General features: G+C 36.9%; 1 protein-coding gene across 1 annotated transcript; it reads left to right on the top strand.

Annotated features, from left to right (window-relative positions):
* The first annotated feature begins 228 nt into the window (after nucleotides 1-228).
* On the top strand, nucleotides 229-10,291 carry LOC139494287 (uncharacterized). The gene is made up of 3 exons (XM_071282457.1): nucleotides 229-319; nucleotides 7,870-9,802; nucleotides 9,969-10,291. The coding sequence occupies exon 2, from the start codon at nucleotides 7,871-7,873 to the stop codon at nucleotides 9,644-9,646; it is 1,776 nt and encodes a 591-aa protein (XP_071138558.1). The 5' UTR covers nucleotides 229-319; nucleotide 7,870; the 3' UTR covers nucleotides 9,647-9,802; nucleotides 9,969-10,291.
* The last annotated feature ends 12,197 nt before the right edge of the window (nucleotides 10,292-22,488 follow it).

Below are 22,488 nucleotides of genomic sequence, written 5' to 3'. Positions count from 1 at the left end.
TACAGAACGGCTTTGCGCTCAAATGTAATTCTTGGTGAAGTATACGGGTAACTTCGTTTACGAAAATTTATACACACTTTATCATTAACATATTACCTGGCTTTTGCATATTCACGTTTTTTTTATTCTGAACTGTTGTGGTGCCGCTTATGTATACATAGAAGAACCAGTCCATATCTTACAGTATCCCAAGCAATACCTCTGGACGACTGACGTCACGAGGATTCCCTTCTACTTCCGTTTACTGTATTAACCACATGTATTATTATAGTGCTGTCTACTGATTCATCAGATATACAGAGATTTACAGATATTAAAGGTATTCTGTTTATTACACATACACTTTACTTATTTGTACCATATCGGCACAACATTGGCGTCGTACGACAAAGAACGAATAAATTTTTAGCAAGTGAGGCGGACTCCACGAGGGCGCCTTTGCAGATTTGAAAACTTTTAATACTTCATTTTTTGTAAATTCATTACGTGCGCATTACCATAAATTTACATCAGATTGATTGTAGATTAAATTTCATCAAATTTTTACAGTTTAGCACGTATGAAATCTTCATATTTTATATTTTTCATCAGATAAGGTTAGGAACTTCCGGTTATCGCCATTAGGTCTTTCTTCACGGAAGTCATTTGTCTGCAAAACTCCATTGCGCAGACGCAAACCGGAAACAGTCTTCATTTCAGTAGATGAAGTAGATTGGTTCCGTATAATATTTTATACTGAACTTGGACTGATATTTTATATTAAAAAAAGTATATACACTCATAAATATTTTATGAGTAACATATTATACACCGTATAATAAAGTACAGTGTGTCAACTGAGTCTCTGTTCCAGTTCTATCCTATTTTGTTGCCTGCATTTTTGAAATTGTAAAAGTAGTAGCTTTTATAAAAAAGCTGCATTGTTTATGTCTTGAGTCGCACATAAAAGTTGTGATTTTGAGATTTATTTGCCTTGAGTAATTACTCAGTGCAAATTATAATATTGTTTTGAGTTGCATAATATTGTAATTTGAAATATTTAAGAATATTGTAATTTGAAATAAAGACAACATGGCAGGAATTGGGGATGAGAATGAACTGAAGGAAAACATTGAAACAGAGGAGTTGATACAAGATGACATATTCACAAAAGAAAATATAGCTGATACTACTTTGACAGAACCAGCTGAAAATACCAAAATGTCATTGGAACAGCTATACCAAGAGTTTCAGGCGGATAGAAAAGCAAATGCAATAAGAGCTGTTGAGACTGAAAGCAGGGTGAAACAAAGTGAGGATCGCATTGAACAGATTTTCCTTGGTTTGTTAAATATTCAAGCTGAACAAAAAGAAGCAACAAAAATCAGTACAGAAAACATAGTGGCAATATCCCAACAAGTGCAACGGTCAGAACAGAGAATTGACAAGAAGATTGATGCTAACGGTAAACGTTTAGAAGAGTTAACATCGGATAAGTTTAATGCCTTGGGAAGGCGGCTAGACAAAATGGCTGCTGCTAATGATGAGGCAAGTACCGTGCAATTCAAGAGTGCATTTGAACACCCAGGTTCATTTCAGCAGATGGCATCAAGTGTTAGCGATTTGATTAACAAGAGAAATAAGGAAGTCAAGCTCCCTTCTATGGATACTCCTGTTAAACAGAAATCTGAAGCTAGTCCATATATTGCCAGTACTCCATTACTGCAAAATAAGCCTCCAGCATTTAGTCTCTCGCCAATTATGTCAATTGATGAGACTACACAGCCTGAATCTAAGGCAGGTACAACTCCAGTATCGAGTGACAAAGGTAATGTGTTAGGGCCCCCGGCTCTGCACAATACATTGTTGTTTCAACAGATTCAGGGCAAAGGCATGCCAGAAAGTGTTGGTAGTGACCAGGAGATCTATCATATGCAAGGTTCGTTGCCACTACTGAGTGACAAGGGAAGCGTGCCAGGGCCCTCGGCTCTGCACGGGACAAACTCAGGTATGGTAACACAGCATCCTTTCAAAGGCATAGAGGGAGTATCCACTGAATACAAACCCCAACATAACACAACTCCAGCAACGGCTACTTTTGCACCGTCCTATGTTGGTACACCATATGTATCTCAGGGTATCAATGTTAGTACACCTTTACACGTTGCACCTGCTACAAGCAGCGAATCATATGCAGCGTCCTTAGTACAGAGTAGACCAGCTCTGTACCCTCATATAGGATCAATGATACAACAGCCTCCGCCTGCGTTTATGACCCCTGTGATGACAACAGTAGCATCCACAGGCCCGTCACCAATGCAAATTGACACTAGCAGGTCTTCAAGATCACGCACTAAAAAGAAAAAGGAACGAAGCCACAGCTCTTCGTCAGACTCCTCTCTTGATAGGGAGTGCTCTAGGTGGCAGGAAAACTCTGGGGCGAGAGACAGGAGTAGAAGTCCCCAGCTTCCTAAAATGCAAGTTTTCACAGGAAGAGGTTTTCTTACGTGGGAAGCCTTTATCTATCAGTTTGAAAGAACAGCAGGAAGGAGACAATGGGAAAATAGGAAGAAAGTTTGCCGACTATTGGACTGTCTAGCTGATGTGGCTTTAGAATATGCAAGAAAGGTCAACATCGATGATGACTATAAGACTTTAAGGAAAGCACTGAAACAGCGTTTCAGCAAAAAGGACGAACCTGTATCAGCAAGACGCCAGTTGCAGTATGTGAGGCAGCAAGACAGTGAAACACTGGAGGAGTTTGCTGAACGGGTCCATTTTGTTGCAATGGATGGGTATGATAAATGTGACAATTCTGTCATTGATCAAATTGGCACAGAGGCATTCCTCAGAGGTTGCAAGGACAAAGAGGCTGCCCGTCACGTGATTGAAAGGAACCCAGAGTCCATCAATAAGGCGTTGAAAATCATGAAAACGTCCATAGCGAATCAGAAGGCTATTTATGGATCTAGAAGTCCAAATTTTGCTCACAGACAGGTCTCATTTGCTGATAGCGCTGGTAAATCACAGGACACAGAAAGTGCTAGTACTGTTAATAGTCCATTGGAAAAGGAAGTAAGGAACTTGACTCAACTTGTGACCAAATTGACAGAGGTGATGCTTTCTTCTGATCAACATACACGTGGTAGGTCTCCCGAAAGATATACACCACCTAAGTACAATGCGTATCGATCACCTACACCACCTCCTAATCAAAGTTCATATAGTCCTCAACAAAGGTCATATAGTCCCCAACAGAGGTCATTTAGTCCTCAACGTCAACGTTCGCCATCACCACGACCAAATTCTAGAAATCAAGGCTACTTTAAACAACGGTCCCCTTCACCTGGCGACAGAGCTTATCCAAACTCTACTCCAACAACTGAGTCTTTAAATGCCAACGGGTCGAGCCGGTAGGCCAACACTCGACTCTAAAATCACATGGCCAAGGGAAAATACCACCCGACAAATCAGAACCGAGGCCCACGGCTTCGTCTGATATTGTTATAAGACGTACAATTGGGAAAAGTTTGGCAGTACGGGGAACAGTATTTCAACAAAATGCAAGTATGATTGTTGATACAGCAGCTATGATTACACTCGTCAACGAGAAATTAATACCGGAGAATATAGAATGTTCCGAAACAGTGACGCTACGTGGTTTGGGCGAGCAACTGGTCATTGGCAAGATTATTAGGAACACACTCCTGAATATAGATGGATTAGAAATAAGGTGGGACGTGTGTAGGGCACCACTTACAGATGATGTCATTCTAGGTCTAGATATTCTGGATACGCTTGGTGCAGTCATCAACCTCAGCACTCCATCACTTACAGTTAACAACAGAGTTATACCTGCCTCATTCGTTACTGGATCTGATGATAGTGCTTCTCAACAAGTCTGCATTAAACGTACAATTACAGTCCCGCCAAATTCAACGATGATCTTCAGCATAGATACACACAGAGGATCCGAACATGAGTTTATTTTGGAACCATGCTCTCTTGCCAGTGGAGTTTTAGTTTCGCATGTTGTCGGAAAAGGCAAATCTTGCCCTGTAACTATTTTAAATGATGGGAATCGTTACATACGTATTAAAAAGGGTACACCGATAGGTCATTTAGAAGAGATTGACAGTATAATGGAGGAGACTTCGGAAGAAAGTGAAAATCGAACTCCAGATGTCCGTCGTGGCATCGTAGAAACACAAACCCAGGTGCCCACGGCACCAGGTTTAAGCCAAGAAGAATTGTCTACGTTGCCATCCCATTTAACAGACCTGTATGAACGTTCTATAAAGCATGTAATTAGTCAAGATGATAAGTTAAAACTCAAGAAGTTATTAATAGAATACCAGGATGTATTTGCACAGCACGACCTAGATCTCGGATGCCTTACAGCTGTCCGGCATAAAATAGATACCAAAGACCACGCTCCAGTTAAACACCGGATGCGAAGAACACCTCTTGGATTCCAAGATCTCGAACAGCAGCACCTTGACAAGATGTTACAAGCAGGTGTCTTTGAGCCATCATCTTCTGAATGGGCCTCAGCTCCAGTGCTGGTAAGAAAGAAAGATGGAACCGTGCGCTGGTGCATCGACTACAGAGCTTTAAATGACAGAACAATAAAAGATTGCTTCCCTATTCCTATTATTGAGGATTGCTTGGACTCACTCCAAGGCACCACCACGTTCTGTACATTGGACCTTGCCAGTGGCTATTATCAGATTGAGCTTGAGCCAGAAGACCGAAAGAAAACGGCGTTCATTACAAGATATGGGTTGTTCGAGCACACCAGAATGGGAATGGGCCTTTGTAACGCCCCAGCAACATTTCAGCGGGCCATGCAACTCGTTTTGAGAGGACTTACTTGGACACAGGTGTTAGTTTATCTTGATGATGTCGTGGTTCTCGGTCGCAACTTCGAGGATGGTCTCATTAATTTGAGGGCTGCATTTGAAAGATTTAGACAGTATACCCTGAAGCTGAAACCAAAGAAGTGTCAACTGTTTCAGCCTGAAGTTGAGTTTTTAGGAAAACTGGTGAGTGCTAATGGCATCTCCGTTTCTCCATCTAAGATAGAAGCAGTGAAAAAGTGGCCAACTCCCAAGTCAAAGAAAGAACTCATGTCATACCTAGGGTTTGTCAATTACCACCGGGATCACCTGCACAACTATGCAGAAATGACTGCATGTCTATACGACCTTGCTCACCAGACAGGAGAAGCTGAATGGCAACAGTGTCACGAAAAGGCGTTCCAACAGTCAAAAACGGCGTTAATAAGTGCACCTTGCCTGACATATCCTAATGCCAATGATAAATTCATATTAGATACAGATGCATCTGACACCACCATAGGTGCAGTTTTATCACAATTACAAAATGGTGAAGAAAGGGTTATATGCTTTGCAAGCCACGTTCTATTGAAGCCTCAGCGTCGTTATTGTACAACAAGGAAAGAGTTACTGGCCGTTGTTAAGTTTTGTCGGCATTTCCGTCACTACTTACTTGGTAGACGTTTTATTTTACGCACTGATCATAACAGTTTGGTATGGCTAATGCGTTTCAAGCATATTGAAGGACAACTAGCGCGATGGTTGGAAGAATTGTCATCATTTGACATGGAGATCATCCATCGTCCAGGAAAGAAGCATTGTAACGCTGATGGTCTAAGTCGCATCCCAGACGATGTTCCTGAATGTGACTGCTATAGGGCAGGACTTGATCCTACAACACTGCCATGTCATGGTTGCAAATATTGCCTACGAGCTCACGAACAGTGGAGCAGATTCGGAAATGACGTAGACGACGTGATTCCATTGGCTACTAAGTCAGTGATAGCATCAGTACGCACGGTTTCAGTAGTGGCTGAAAATGATAAGGACATGTCCACTGACCAAGAGCCCACGGCTCTGGCAGGGGATTGTCACTCAGATCCATCACCAAGTTTAGACGATACTCTACCATATGCTGATGGCAATCCATGTAGCAACTGGGCACCTGAATACCCACCTGAACAGTTAAAGATATTTCAGCAAGAAGACCCTGAGTTGGCTCCAATATTAAAATGGATGGAGGAAGACGTCGAGCCAACACAGGCTGAACTACGTTTGCAAAGTAGGGCAACTAGGTCGCTTTGGTTGTGTAGACCTTGCTTTGTCATGTTTAACCATGTTCTATACTATAAATTCATAGGTTGTCCAGCACGCCAAGGTCTTTGTTTAGTTGTTCCATCGGAATTAAAAGGAGAGGTGCTTAAAAATTGTCATGACACCAAAACATCAGGACACTTGGGTCAGAAAAAAACGCTCGATAAGTTAAAGCAGGCTTTCCTGTGGTATAACATGCGCAAAGATTGTGACGATTATGTTAGTACTTGCGCCACCTGTAGTCAAAATAAAAAGGCGCATGTGCAACCTAGAGCACCACTTGGGCAGTTCCACGCTGGGTATCCAATGGAGAGAGTACATCTTGATATTCTTGGACCTTTTAATACAAGTAATAGCGGCAATAATTATGTTTTGATGATGGTGGATCAGTTCACAAAATGGGTAGAGATGGCTGCGTTACCTGAACAGACTGCGAAGTTGATTGCTGAGAAATTTATTGTGCATTTCGTGGTGACATTTGGGTGTCCCTTGGAAATCCACACTGACCAAGGACGAAACTTTGACAGTGACTTATTTAAAACACTATGTGATGCCTTGGAAATTGCCAAAACCAGAACAACCCCGTATCATCCATCATCAAATGGCCAGGTAGAGAGGTACAATACCATTGTATTGGCCATGATTAGATGTTTTATTGAGAAAAATTGTCGTAACTGGGACAGAGACTTGCCTTTCTTGTCTATGGCAATGCACTCAATGGTGAATAGGCAAACTGGATTTACGCCGAATCAAATGATGTTGGGTAGAGAGACTATTCAACCTGTTCATCTTCTCCTCGGCATGCCACAGTACGGTCAGAACAGAATGACCCCCAACCTTTGGGTAAAACATTTAGTCGGTAGGATGCAAAAGATTCACGAATTTGCAAGGCACAGTCTTCACACCTCGCAACTAAGACAAAAGCGGGATTATGACCTTAGGGTTGTTGAACATAAATATCAACCAGGCGATTTGGTGTACAAGGCAGACTCAACTACAAAAGTCGGGCAGAGCCGGAAGCTTAAATCACCATGGTGTGGACCGTTTCTTGTCGTGTCTAGTAGACCCCCATTGTACACTATCCGAGGAAGAAAAGGAGACTCAGTAGTGCACCATGACAAGTTGAAACTTTGCAACGACAGGGATATCCCGACCTGGATCAAAAGACTTAGGCATGCCTTATTCCAAGCTGAAAGTGAAATGGATGAGAGCTGGGATGATCTTGATGATACAATACCCTATGGTGTTGACTTTAATGTTCAGGGCATGTTCGATGCAAATCAGCCCACTTTTGATAGTGTTGTTTTACCCCAGTCATTAGGTGACCCGTCCTATATCCATACTCCGTTGACACAAGAACTGGAACAGGGGCCCCAGTGTGATACAGTTACCGCTTTAGATGCTACTAGTAATAGCATTGATGAACCTCAAAATTTAGACCTGGGGGAAATTTCAAGTTCAGATAACGGTTTCAATGGGGACATTGTAGATGCCGAACTCAGCAGCACAGATGACGAGAAGAGGCCCTCGGCCTCTCTGTCTTCTGAGCACACATCAAGGTATGGTAGGCCAATCAGATGCCCACTACGATACCAAACGTAATAGATATTGTGTGGGATAATTTCATATGTATATATGTATATATTTATTTTTGCGTGTTCGTACTTAGTAATAAATGTGCATAATTTTCGCTATTGTATTTCTAATCATGTTATGTTTTGATTTCCTCTCATTCTAGGATGGAAGAGGGGTCTCGTTCAGACCAAGATGTGTTGTCACTGAGTCCACACAGCGAGTGGCATGAAAGTAAATCCGATTGTACCGATCTTGACGTGGCAGATCTAATGGTTATAGATGAAGTAGGGCCAGATGAAGACGTATGTCCAGATGAAGAAGTAGGTCCAGCTGAAGAAGTAGGTCCAGATTACCAGACTGCTGGTGTAGCTTCTGGGGCCCTAGGCCCTGTTGAGACACACAGCAGTGTTGGTGTAGATACTAGTATTGGTATATACCATAGTGAGATCGATGAGGAGAGAAGCGGTGCGGTAGCAGTCTCGAAAAACAGATTACGACAGTGTCCAATATGTGGGATGGTGTCCAGGGAAAAGACACGCCGTCATGTCCTCAAGAGACACCTTCCATGGTTTTGGTCGGGTGCTACTGCCTGTTGGGATTGCTGTGAGCAGGAAATCCAGGCATCTTCTCTAGCCAGGAGACACACAGAGGAACATAGGATTGGTTGTTTCTTTGATGAAGAACACCTTCATTTGTGGTGCCAGTTGGTGAGTGGCTCTCTTCACCTTGTTAAATCGTGGTTTGGCTTAACAGATCTCGAAGGCTTGTTACAGTATGTACTTGACCGGCAATTACACGAAACAGTCACCAGTGGTTTCAGTGACCAAGAGCAACAGCTACTGGTGTTCTATGCACAGAACTATAGTCCTGACCGCCTGTCGCACATCAGTGCTAACCCTCCCAACCATGTCATCAGTCTGACCAACTGGGAGATTATGACTAGCCTATTACGCAGAGTTGGACCTGCTCAACAACAGTCTCTGTTATCCTGTGATAAATTTGTTACTTATGAGGGTGCATGGATTGTGGACACTGTACCAGTACTTCTAGAGCCATTTGTCTTTGTAGACAGTCATTTTCATTTAGATTTAATCCTCAAGAGACTACATTTTAACACATTTTTACATATGAGCTCACGAATATCTCCGGCTGAGCATAACAACACCTTTTACTACGGAGTTGCCAACTATGTATTCCCAGAACATTGGGACAGCTGGTCAGTACAAGTTGGAGCTGCAAAGTCAGTGTATGTATCATTCGGAATACATCCCCATATTGCTGCCAGAGGAGTCAGTCACAAGCAACTTGAGGACTTGGACCACCTGTTGGGAAACTACAAGTGCGTAGCAGTCGGCGAAATAGGCCTTGACTTCACAACCAGGTGCGGATGCAAGCGATGTCACACTCCACAGCAATGTCAACAGCGAATGCGGGACTGTCAGGAAAAGGCCTTGTTGGAGATGCTGCAGATCGCACAACGTAGACAGTTGCCTGTCATCTTGCACTGTCGTGATAGAGGTAGTGGTGATGCTGCAGCCCGTGTATTGGCCATCATTCGCAGTGGTTTTGCTGAATTGCACTATCATCGCCATTGCTTTGATGGTAGTATTGAGGAATTGAGAGAATGGCAAAGCCTTCCTAATGTTGTGTTTGGAATCACGGGCAAGTTTCTAAAGGACACGAACACAAACAGTGATGCGATCTCAAGGATCTTACCACATCAGTTAATCCTTGAGTCCGATGCCCCGTTTCTTTCGCCAAGGTCATGTTGTGAGGTGAACCATCCCTGGAATTTGATAGATGTTGCTTTGGCAGTGAGTCAGCGCAGAAACATTCCGTTGAACATTTTAAACTGGATGGCTAATGATAATGCCCTCCGATTCTACGGTATCCCAAAGTTAAGACAAGAGCCAGCTAGCTGGGGCCCTAGGCCTCGTTAGCAATTTTTCAATAATAGAGATTTTGATGGATTCTGTAAATAGTTTTATCAGTACCAGGAAGGTTCCGATATATGTATATGCGTTTCTTTTCATATGGATGACTTTGAGTTTCTTAATCAACTCAATATTTTATACAGAAACTGATTTTCATACAGAGTGTTTTAATACACCTTATCGCTATTTGTCCGCCATTGCTGGAAATCACACAGGTTCCCGTAAAATTTTGACGTCATAAAACAAAATGTCTGACGCCACAATGGAAAAGTGATTGTTGTTGACGTCAAAAGTTCAAGCGGACGGGTCAGCCGGGAATAGCGATAAGGTGTATTTGCATCTCTAACTATTACCCGCAACATCAGCGAGTTATGAACTAGCGTTAAATTCTTGGCTGTATTTTATCTTGTTTTTAGGTTTATTTTTTTAGTTTAAATATGTGACTGATTCTACATGAAGGGGACGGATGTGGTGCCGCTTATGTATACATAGAAGAACCAGTCCATATCTTACAGTATGCCAAGCAATACCTCTGGACGACTGACGTCACGAGGATTCCCTTCTACTTCCGTTTACTGTATTAACCACATGTATTATTATAGTGCTGTCTACTGATTCATCAGATATACAGAGATTTACAGATATTAAAGGTATTCTGTTTATTACACATACACTTTACTTATTTGTACCATATCGGCACAACACTGTAGTCGAATTAAATTCTATACATTTTTTTTTACATGAAGCAATAGGAGTAAGAATATTTATTTAGCGCCAATTTAACCAGCATCACAACAAAATTATTTACCGGTATTTTTGTGAAATTTCAGTTCTATAGGTTATTAATTAGAGAAATGTTGGTAAGTATTACTTATTTATGTTAGGGTTCTACTGATGTGCTACTCTAGACCTTTTCGACGGTCCGTTTTATCCCATTTATCTCAATACTATCTCCGATGACAGGAATGTCAACTCGACCTATTCGTGTCGAAAGTGAAAATCCAATCTATTTGATGAAACAATTTCTTCTTCAACGGTTCATGCATTATTTTTGTATTATTTGATAACCAATCACATTCACGTTGCATGTTTGCATGAAAATGGTTATGTACATGTATTAGTGAATTGTAGGGGCGATGCAGCATGCGAGGTCAGTGCGCGATCACGTGACATTATTATTTGTAAACAAACATGCTCCCCGTGTAACACGTGTCTGAATTATCCTTTCAAAGTGTTATGAATCTTTCAATCACTATTTTATGATATTTTTCTTTTTGTTTTTAGGTTTGCATATCAGTAGTCCAAGTGAATTAGAAATAGTTCCGAGTTGTGTGTGTGTTTTTTTTTTAATAGTCTATAGAATTAGAAGGTAAGTCTACATAAGTTATATTTACATGTAACTAAAGTCCAAAAAGATGACTCCACTTTCCCTCTATATTTAAAACCCGCTTACCAATTTAAACAGCATTTGCTCCCCTTGAAAGCTAATTTGCCCCTTCCCCGTCATTTCCCTTTAAATTTGCTCAAAAGTCATACTTATAGTCCATTTACATTAACGGCTGATTTGTGATTTTACCATCTTAATTGAAATTTTCATATTGAACACATTTGACCATTCAGTATGAGTTCCCATGTTTTTTGTCTTATATGAAGGAGGTTTTAGGTCATGTTTTCCTAAACACCTTATTGCTATTTGTCTGTCTGGATTGTTAAAACCGCAAAATCAGATAGTGATGAATATGCAAGTTTTCAACAATCCCGGAAATTACACTTTATTTAATTATCGCTATTTAGTCCAATCTGGGAAAAACAGTCATACACTGTATGTACAACTTTCTGTTTGGGTCATGCGACTGAAAATAAAGGTTTTTTACTAGAGAGCTGAGGGAGGAAAAACTTTAGAAAGCGATCATCAAGAAACTTTAATAGAGTATGATCCACTATTTTTCGAAATTGAAAATTGAAGTAAAAAATTATTTTGTTTAAAGTATTTACAATAAGTTAAAACGGGTCTCATTAAAAAGTATTGTGCATGGTGAATTGTTTCAACGGCCCCCAGATAGCTTCAACTCGATGAAAAAGTTGTGTAATTTTAGAATAAATAGCGATTAGGTGTATTGACATCCACGAAAAAATATAGGAAGTAAGATACATGTAACTCCCCTATAGGTTTTGATAAATATTGGATATGACATTAAGAAGTTATAAAACTTTATTCTTTGAATATGTTTCTAGCGTAACATGCACGCTTAGTACTGCTTTTTATACGTCCTTCAAAGACAGGACGTATTATGGTATACAAATGTCAGGTGTCCGTCTGTCTGTCCAGCGTAAACATGTGGCACCGTAACTTGAGAACGACTTATCCAAATTTTATGAAACTTAATATAGTTGTTTCTTATGATGGTCACATGATCTGTATACTTTTTGGTGAAAATAAGATTGAAACTTTTGAGTTACGGCACATTGTAACTTAAACAGGGGGGTGTTTTTTTCACATGTCACACCGTATCTCAAAAACAATTCTTGATTATGGCTTAAATCTTTAAACACTTCTTAGTTACATTAATCTTAATATCTGTATACTTTTTGGTGATGATTCAAAATTTCATATTTGAGTTATTGAGTATTTATCATGTTTTTTCCAAGTCCAGATCCATAATTAGTTTCAAAAACGGGAAGTGTGCCATTTGGCCACAGACCACAATTAATTTCTCTATCATTTCTTTAGAACATTTTGTATCATTAAAAAAATTGCACCATGCACTTTTGTCAAATTTTTTGTGTGTCTTATGTATAGCACTAGTCTAAAAATATATCCAAAATTCAGAAAGATTGAAGCAATCACTTTTACAAATTTAGCCAATATACATCCATACCCCTATGGACAAGTCAAGAGATGTTCCGAAAACTGTAAATATGACCTTTTTGCACTTGGCCTAATCACTCATTCCATATCAAAATGAGTTTAAATACAACATCCAAAAAATTATTTTACCTCTCATCTTTCATTTCCACCCAATAAAATCTAAGAAATGAGTGGGGAAGGGAAAAAAAAGAATTAAGGAAAAATACACTCTAATTAAAAGGAACTACATTCGTGAACAACGAAAAGCGGGGTCATTAATTGTGGTCTTGGGCCATTTGCAATGTTTTTGAAGCACCTGCTGTGCAAATTTCTTGGATTTTAACCTATTTGGAATACCTTTTGACATTAATAAAATATTTTACTGGCTTTCTGTGCAAGAGGAAGCAAGAGAGAAAAAATATTATGTCATTTATCAGAAGCCTGTGTCAAAAACAGGGTCGGTTGATAATTATCATTTTTTTTTTTTTTTGAAAGATCCAATAAAAAAGTTAGGGTCGGGGCTAAAAAACAGGGTCGGTCAGGTTACCTGAAACACGGATCTTTTTTTTCTCGGCCCAAGGAGAGTTGTTCAAATAATGTGAATACACAGAACCCCCATCCAATTACGGTTATTTTTGGAAAACAAATAGTGTGATTTGTCAAATTCAGCTGATTTTTTAATCGTCTTGAAAAAAGTGTAAATTTTATGAGGGGGGATAATCCCGAGCTTAAAAACACCCGATACTGGAGTCCCGATGAAGGTTCTATCCCCCCATTTTATGGTCATGTCTAAGAATTACTGTTTAATCTTCATTTGGCAAGAATACTTCAATAAGATACCCCCATTTCTACCCTCATACATATATATGGACAGATCATATGTTATCCTATGTCATTTGAAATTGTGACGCCAGAATGCTTTCCCCCCCCCCCCCCTTCTTCATAACCACCATCTTGACCATCTTAAATGAAAAAGTTGAGACGTAAAACTATGCTTGAAACACGCGCGTCACTCAAACGACTTTAAAGTAGTCTCCCTGATCAATTACTTACATCAAAGTCAAAGGATAATTCAAGTTTTAAATCGGAGATTTTTCTTGCCCTTTAACATTTATTGTCACAACAACAGCTTTCTTTTCTAAACTATCTTTACATGGAGAGGAGACGTCAAAAGAGTTCTTCAAACACGTGAGTCGAAAAGTGGTAAATAACTCCTGTATGTGACATTTAGTGGAAGCCATTTAACCATATCATTTTGTCAAACAATTCAATCAACACCTTTATTAATTAGTCCTTCGTTGTCGATAGCTGTAAATTGCAATCAGCTGATAATTGATTTTCTGTCAAAATCTTAATGAGGTCAAGGTGAATTCCGAGTATTGTCTGATAAGTTAAAGTCTGAGAAACTCGAAAAAAGTAAATAAACAAGAAGGAGGAAAATAAATCTTTCTATATATTTCTTTCGCCAAATTCTTTAGCAAATGACGAATTTTTATCGCCACAAGTATTATTTTTTCGCAAATTGGGAAAATGGGGACAGCCAACGGAAACCCTGTGTGAGGACACCCTATCAAGCTTGTGCTCGTGTTGTGTTAAAACATTTTTAGTATGCTGAAAAATACCAACATTAGAAAAATAAACAAATAATCAATATTGTAAAATATCATTGGTTGAAGAGCCAATGATTTACATACATGTATATACATAAATATATCATCCATAAAATACAACTAATTTAATTTACACCACAACTGTTGGAAAAAACCTTTATGTCTATCATGTATATAACTTATCTCATTCTAGTCCATTCAACTGACAGAATCAGTGTAAATTTCATGAATTCTTTAATATCATGTACATGTATAATCAAGGACTTATCTTTTATATAGCAATATCTGTTAGCCATTTAGAGGTCTTTTGCATTTAAAGTTCAGTTTAAGTGGGCTTATTTTGGGAAAACGAAGTCAATTTCCAGATCATAGTTTACATTTTCTTTATATTTTGCTGTGTCAAAATAACCTCAATATCAAGGACAATATATAGACCCAAAAACCGTTTATCACATTCTACACATGAAATTTTAGCAGGAAAGACTGTGATTGGAGTATTTAACCATTGCAACTTTTTAATTTGATCTCCTCCACTAATTGAAGTAGAATATTTAATGAAGGTGTGTCCACAATTCAGAATATGTTTATATATGTATAGAAATGATGTTGAACCTGTTTTATAAATTGAAAAGGTTACATTTTCCCCCTTATTTCAAAATCTAAGCTTGAACCTCTGCGGTCTTACAAAGTTGCCCCCTGCCGGGAATCTGGTTGTAACATGTACAACAATCAAAGATCAACCCACACTAAACTGAATGTAATTGAAAGACATCTAGAGGTTGATATCAGAGGCGGATTTAGGGGGGAGGCTGCTTTTTGAGAAAAAAATTGGTTGCTTATATAGGGAATCACTGAATCATGACTTGAGCGACCCGACCCCCCTCTTAGGTCAGTCAGTGGGCCCCCACTTAAGAAAATTTCTGGATCCGCCACTGGATATACAGTATCTAACAGAAGATGAAAAAGGGAACAATATGGTGAATTTTAGAGATTTATATTATTTCATGTACATGCATTTGAAATATATCAGATATATTGTTTGATTTTTTTTAGTTCTAAGTTCCAAGGTGACCTAGCTTCCATTTTAGAAATCGGATTTAAATGCTAGTCTATCAGAGGGATTTTTCCTTTTAATTGGTTGTAGATATGGAATCTTATTTTACCATGAAGTCAGATTTGAAAATGACTTTGGGAATGAAGATGTTGTAAAGACTGAATGTCAGTTTTAGACTTATATACAAACATGTATGTACTTTATAATTTTAGTCTTGCATGTATATAATTGTGTGTACAATACATATATCACTGATTCAGTGGCAATGGTAAATAGACACTGACAAGTCTTAGATCTATAATATTTTATAGTTTTGAATGTTTTGTCCATTGACTAAAACTAGGTGGAGGTTTGTGTGTTCTTATTTCCAACAGAGGTACACTCAACATATATCAATATGTGCATTAAGCAAATTGATAGTTGCTAGATACGGAATGATTATACAACAAGAAAGTTTTAACCTGTGTATATATATACTTAAAATATGTTAAAAAAAATCATGTCTTTTTCAGGACTTCCGAATCCAACCAGGAATGGAATGTCGTTGAGATATGGTTTTGGTCAATGGATGTTAATGAAGGACCTGTAGTACAAAGTATATCACTGGATTTAGCTCTTTGTCTAAGTGTATTATTAAAGTACTTTGCTTTGAGCTCAGTTCATTGTTATGCAATTCATTCTTTGTGAAATAAAGATTTGACAGAAAACTCTCATGTACAAGGATTTGTCAAAGTAGTACCACCTCTATTTACAATGTAAGTATTAGGGAGATAAAAGCATTCTATTTTGATTTGAACCAAACATATTATAAAAAAAAAAAGAACAAATTTACCCGAGAATGCTACTCCCACTACTAGCAATATGATGCTAGGTTGTTTTAATACATCTGTAGACTGTACTGCCTACTTATGACTCGGTCCTGAGTGTAAATGGTCCTTCAACTATGTGGGGAAAAAATTAAAAGGCCTATCTAGGCTTATCAATTTTGAAACTATATTTCATTGTACATATTTGAAATTTTTATACAACCACAGAAATTTTTGCAGTTGAAATACATGTAGGTATCCTGTCGTCGTCTTCCCAAGACGGATGGTTTCCAGATAATAACTTCAGTATAAGTAAAAAGGAAGCCATTAAATTATAACATAATATTTATAATCATAAAAGGAAGCTTGGGATTGTTTTGGGGCGGTTATACATGTATATATATATAGTCCCTAAGGTTTATGAATAAGGGTTCTAAAGGTGCCCAAAACAAGCATTAATCTTGTGTCAGTACAAAAAGTTGTGTATAAGTATTTCAATTGTTCTGAAACTGTACCATAATATTTAATACCATAAGTAGAAGTTTGGGGTCTATTTTGTGGGTTATGGGGCAAACAGTCGAGGAATTGAGGGCCTAAAACAAACATTTTTGTAGATTCAAGACAATAAATTGGAGTTATCTTTCTTTGTCCAGAATGGTTGTTGAATTAATATTACCTAAAACCATTGCTTTATGAAATCTTCTTTGAAAATTGGAGTTATCTTTCTCTGTCCAGAATAGTAGTTGAATCGACTTAAAATAATGCTATATATACAATATACAATGCAAAATTCACTTTACTACCAACTGATAAATTTAAGCAGTCTTTAATAGCCATTCAGTGATTACAAGCACTTTGATTATCATTCTAGGGTTATCCCCTTTCACAAATGGAAAAATTTCTCAAGTTTGTCTCAACTAAATTTAGTGAAATGTGTATACAATGCTTATTACCGGTACCTCTAAACTTGGTTTAAGTTCAATTTTTAGCAGCTTCACTTTTACAGTTCTTGATTTATGTACCTTTATACGTTATATGCTAGCGGAGGCATCATCACCATGACTGTATGACATTTACACTTTAATACTTTATGATGTATTAAAATGAGTAGTTGATTAATTACTGTTGCAAACTCCATTAAAAATTTGATTTGACATCATTTTTATACAACCGCAAAAATTGAAAACTTTTTGGTTGTACATTGGTATCACGTTGGCATCATCGTCTTCATCCAAAGATATTCGGTTTTCGCACTCTAACTTCAGTAAAAGTAAAATGGAAATATATGAAATTTAGACACAAGATTTATGACCATGAAAGGAAGGGTGGGATTGATTTGGGGTATTTTGGTCTCAACAGTTTAGGAATAAGGGGCCAAATTAGCATTGTTTTGGGTTTTTGCTCTATAACTTAAGTATTGGTAAACAGAAATCTATGATATTTTAACATAAGGTCTATGGCCACATAAGGAGGGATGGGATAGATTTTGGTAATTTTAGTTCCAACAGTGTAGGATTTAGGGGCCAAAAACAGGCCCCAAATAAGCATTTTTCTTGGTTTTTGAACAATAACTTTAGTATAAGTTAATAGAAATCTATAAAGGTTTATGACCACAAAAGGAAGGGTTGGATTAATTTTGGAGTTTTGGTCCCAAGGAATAAGGGGCCAAAATTAAACTTTGTTTGATTTCATCAAAAAAATGAATTACGGTATTGTGCTTCTTTGATATGCCAAATCTAACCATGTCCAAATTCTTAATTTTAGGTCCTGTTTTCTAATTGGTCTACATTAAAGTCCAAAGGGTCCAAAATTAAAATAAGCTTGATTTTAATAAAAATTGAATTCTTGGGGTTCTTTGATATGGTGAGTCTTAACATGTACTTAGATTTTTGATTATGGGCCCAGTTTTCAAGTTGGTCCAAATCGGGGTCAAAAATTATTATACTAAGTATTGTGCAATAGCAAGAAATTTTCAATTGCGCAGTATTCTGCAATAGCAAGAAATCTTCAATTGCACAGTATTGTTCAATAGCAAGAAATGTTCAATTGCACAGTATTGCACAATAGCAAGAAATCTCCAATTGCACAGTATTGTGCAATAGCAAGAAATTTTTAATTGCACAGTATTGCACAATAGCAAGAAATATTCAATTGCACAGGATTGTCCTTTTTCAAATTGGTCTACATTAAGATCCAAAGGGTCAAAAATTGAACTTTGTTTCATTTCAACAAAAATTGAATTCTTAGGATTCAAACGCATTGATCTCAGGAATTTCTTCACTGTCGTTCCCTCAATAACTGCATTAAACAGTTTCTAATCATTATTCATTCGAAACCATTTTATTATACCAATGTCTCACACACAACATAATATAGTATACTGTTGTCTATCAGTCCATCATCCACACTTCAGACAATAACTAGAAAACACTTCCCCCTACTTTCAAGAAAATTTGTTGAAATGTTTATATCTATTGACATAAGCTCCACATCGATTTTATAAATTTTAGAATTTTCATTTCCATGTTATGAAGAGAGATTTTATCCTTAAAAAAGAGAGAATTTTCCAATTTTGAACAATAACACAAAAATGCATCCATCACCTTTAATTAAACTTTGGTGAATTGTTTACACTATTGACCTAAGGTCCCTTTTGATTGTAATAAATTTCAGATTATACATTTCTGTGTTATGAATTTTTATATATGCTAAAAAAAAGAAAGGATTTTATAGTTTTTGGACAATAAGTGCAGGAGTTTCTGGCTACATTGAAAACCCATTGGAGGCCTTCAGCTGTTGTCTACTCTATGGTTGGGTTGTTGTCACTTTGACACTTTCCTCATTTCCCATCTCAATTATTCACATAAACACTTCCACATCATTTTATAAAACTTGGGTGAATTGTCTATGTCTGTTGACTTCAGCTACATTCCAAAATTTAAAACAAGATTAACAACTACAGGTCCCCAAATAGCCTTCAACATTCAACAATGACAAAAGCTCATACAGCACAGTCAGCTATAAAAGACCTTAAAATGACAAATATTAAACAAATGAAATGAGAAAACAAATAGACTAATAATTGTACAAAACAAAATAGTTCAACCTTTAAGCAAGCTTAAAAGGAATCAAGACATATCATGCGCTTACAGTGCAGCTATTTATTAACAAACTCCATATTCAAACACTCAAACAACAAATTCACAGAGAGGGGTGGAAGTTGAAGCCCCCTTTTTTTTATCAGTCAATGCATTTGAATGAAGACATGTACACATCAACTCAATTTGTTAATACACATTTCCAGTCTAGCTTTCAATACATTTGTAACGACCTTTAACCCCACTGACAATTTGCGTCTGTGTCCATACTTGTTAAGTTACAAAGAAATAATTCATACAGACTTCGTCCCCATTTACAGGTAATGCCTGCCTCATATTAATTGAATATGATATAAACTGCTAAACCCACCATGTTTTCTTAAAATGTCCCTTACCAACTCAGGAACATGGCAGTTATTATAAAATAGTTTGATCAAATAATTTGGTCTCGAGCACACGAGAGACATAATTTGTCAAAATGCGCATCTGGTGCAGTAAAAGAAGTTGTTCGAATTTTATCACTGCATCGACACCTCAGCTAATGGACTGTTAATCCTTGATGGTATCACCAGTCAGGAAAATCGGACAGTTTTGTAGTGGAATGTAAATATAGACATTGTTTTATTGACAAAAATAGGGCTACACTTTTGGTTGATTAAAAATTCGGCAAAATTATCGACATTGTACAGGAAATTCGAACATCTATTTTACAATAACAAAAATCGTTGAATTATACAGCAGACAGTAAAAGTAATCAATATAATGGTTGTTTCATAGCTGTGTTGATACCATATAAACACTATAATCAACACATAACCAGGACCCACTACCACCAAACAGTATCAAATCAAGCGCATAGAACATTCTCTCATCAGGTTTTATGGATATTTTTTTTAAATATAAAATTTATCTTGGAGCTCTGTATTTTGTTGATTATTTTTCGCAGAATTGTGTGACAACCTAACCTACCGTGATCAAGGGCCAATGTTTTCTTGGAAGAATTTGATCTTATATTCCTTTAACCTTTAATTCTATAAATAGTGATGTAGACAGGGATGAAAGTACATACACTAATTGTCAGATTTATCTTATACAAGATCTTAAAATCAAAGGTTGTTAACAACATACATTTAAATTGTCTCGTTACTATATCTTGCTGAAACATGCAAACATTATATTTATCGTAAATTTAATACCCGCAAAATAGAAGTACAAATGCATAGCATATATTTATTTATCATATATTTAGTAGTTAATACAGTAGTTTTGAATATTTGATAAATAGCCTGCTGTTTAATCCGTATCGCTCAACTTTGTTGCGCACCCTTTATCACGTCCCTATTAAAATTACTCGTGATTCCGACTAAATTTACACGAAGTCCTTGTTTTAATTTATGCAAGCTTCTCAAAAAGTATTTTCCCTCATTGGGTCCTAAATCAATATCTTTATTTGTCATATAAGTAACATTATACTTGTGACATAAACAAAAGTAACAGCAACAATAAAATAACTGAGTTAAACACACACATATCTATATATATACAAGTAAAAGTAACTAAGAGTCCCCTGTCCTCAGCTCTAAAGACTGTTTTATAAAGGAACCTGTTTTTTTTACTTGGTTTATATTAGAAGGATTTAGTAGGACTACTAGTTTTTCAGTATCAGATAGATTTGAAAACATAGGATTATCTATTGCCATGTCATTAAAAAGTTTTATACGTAAAACATTATTAATTTGACAGTGGAGGAGAAAGTGATTTTCATCTTCTAAGGTTTTACAAGTTGGACATGTTCTATTGTCTCGAGGTATTTTTAGATATCTGCCCTTCTCAATGAGCAAATTATGGTCACTAATTCTAATTTTTGTAAATAAACGTCTAGTTTCAAAATTGTGATATTTTAGATAAAATTCTTGGTCTTGTTTGACTTTAATATTTTTGTAAAGAAAAAGTTTGTTATTTTCGTTCAAACTATTAATTTTATTTTCCAGTAGTTCTGAATAAAATTTACTTGTAATATTCTTAACCCTAAATAAAACGGTTATTAGGGAGTAACGTCATCTATCGAATAAAGTCATTGTTTGGCATGTGACGTCACAGATGTCGAGCTTTTGTATTTTTAGCACACGAAATGCAACTATCAAAAACACTCAATAGAATACCATACGAAACGCAAACAAATATGTCTATGAACAACAGGACGCAAATTGTAAGGTTACCCAGGTGCTTCGGGTGAATGTAGACGAAACGCGTGTTTGACGTATTAAATTATAATCCTGTTACCTTTGATTACTATAATTACCACTGGGTCGATGTCACTGCTGTTGGACTTTTCGTCCCCTAGGGTATCACCAGCCTAGTAGTTAGCACCTCGGTGTTGACACGAATATAAATAATATGGTCATTTGAATAAATTTCCTGTTGACAAACTTTTAAAGTTTTCGAAAAAAAAAGGATTTTCTTATCCCAGGAATAGATTACCTTAGCCGTTGTTTTTGAAGGTTTTCAATTTGTTCTTTTTTTTCAAAATTTACAAAAGATTTCGGTATTTAAATGCAGTTCCACAGGATGGTAAAAAGACATAGACTATATTTCATCGTTGACAATATAATGGAATTTAATGCGACTGTCATACAAGTGAGAGGTTTAACTAGCTATAAAACCAGGTTCAATCCACCATTTTCTACATATAAAACTGCCTGTACCAAGTCAGGAATATGACAGTTGTTATCCATTCGTTTTACGTGTTTGAGCTTTTGATTTTGTCATTTGATTAGGGACATTCCGTTTTGAATTTTTCTCGGAGTTCAGCATTTTTGTGATTTTACTTATTTTCATGTAGTGAGTGTAGATTTTTAATATGTTTTGTTATAAATAGGTTTACTGCAACAGAAACATTTTCAGTGGAGTTTGTTCAAAATGTGACATGTGAGTTTTCCTTAATGCTGCATTTAAAAGGAATAATTTTACCAAAACATTACGTCTGTAACCAATGATCTGTACTGATATTCGTATGTGTGCATAGTTATATCAAAATAATTAATATTTACTGTGTTTCGTAAATTTTATAAAAAAAACCATGATTTATTAGGAAATATATATAAACTTTTCATGTGATTTTGTGTTAGTTTTTCCTTTTTAATCAAGTAAACTTTAAGGCAAAAACGATTATTTCGAAGGCTATTGCTTTGATATTCTGTCATTCCAATTTTTTCTTGTCTGTTTCCATTTAATTTGCTTGCGTAAGTAACGCTCTCCTGTAACATAAATGTGACAGTGGATATGATGTGTAAAAGAATGGATGGCTTTTATCGTATTTGTCACAATTTTGTGGAACTTTCGATTTCTAATGCTCTTCAACTTCGTATTTGATTTGGCAAAATCAATATTAGGATCGTCACCCTCCCCATTAGTATGAATATGGGGTTTTTT

Source organism: Mytilus edulis, chromosome 1 (assembly GCF_963676685.1).
Source record: "Mytilus edulis chromosome 1, xbMytEdul2.2, whole genome shotgun sequence".
Taxonomy (NCBI): domain Eukaryota; kingdom Metazoa; phylum Mollusca; class Bivalvia; order Mytilida; family Mytilidae; genus Mytilus; species Mytilus edulis.
The sequence above is the reverse complement of the archived record's forward strand: the minus strand, read 5'-3'. Positions and strand labels throughout refer to the sequence as shown.

Coding starts and splice junctions, on each gene's coding strand:
- LOC139494287 (XM_071282457.1), top strand. CDS start 7,871: ATGGAAGAGGGGTCTCGTTCAGACCAAGATGTGTTGTCACTGAGTCCA.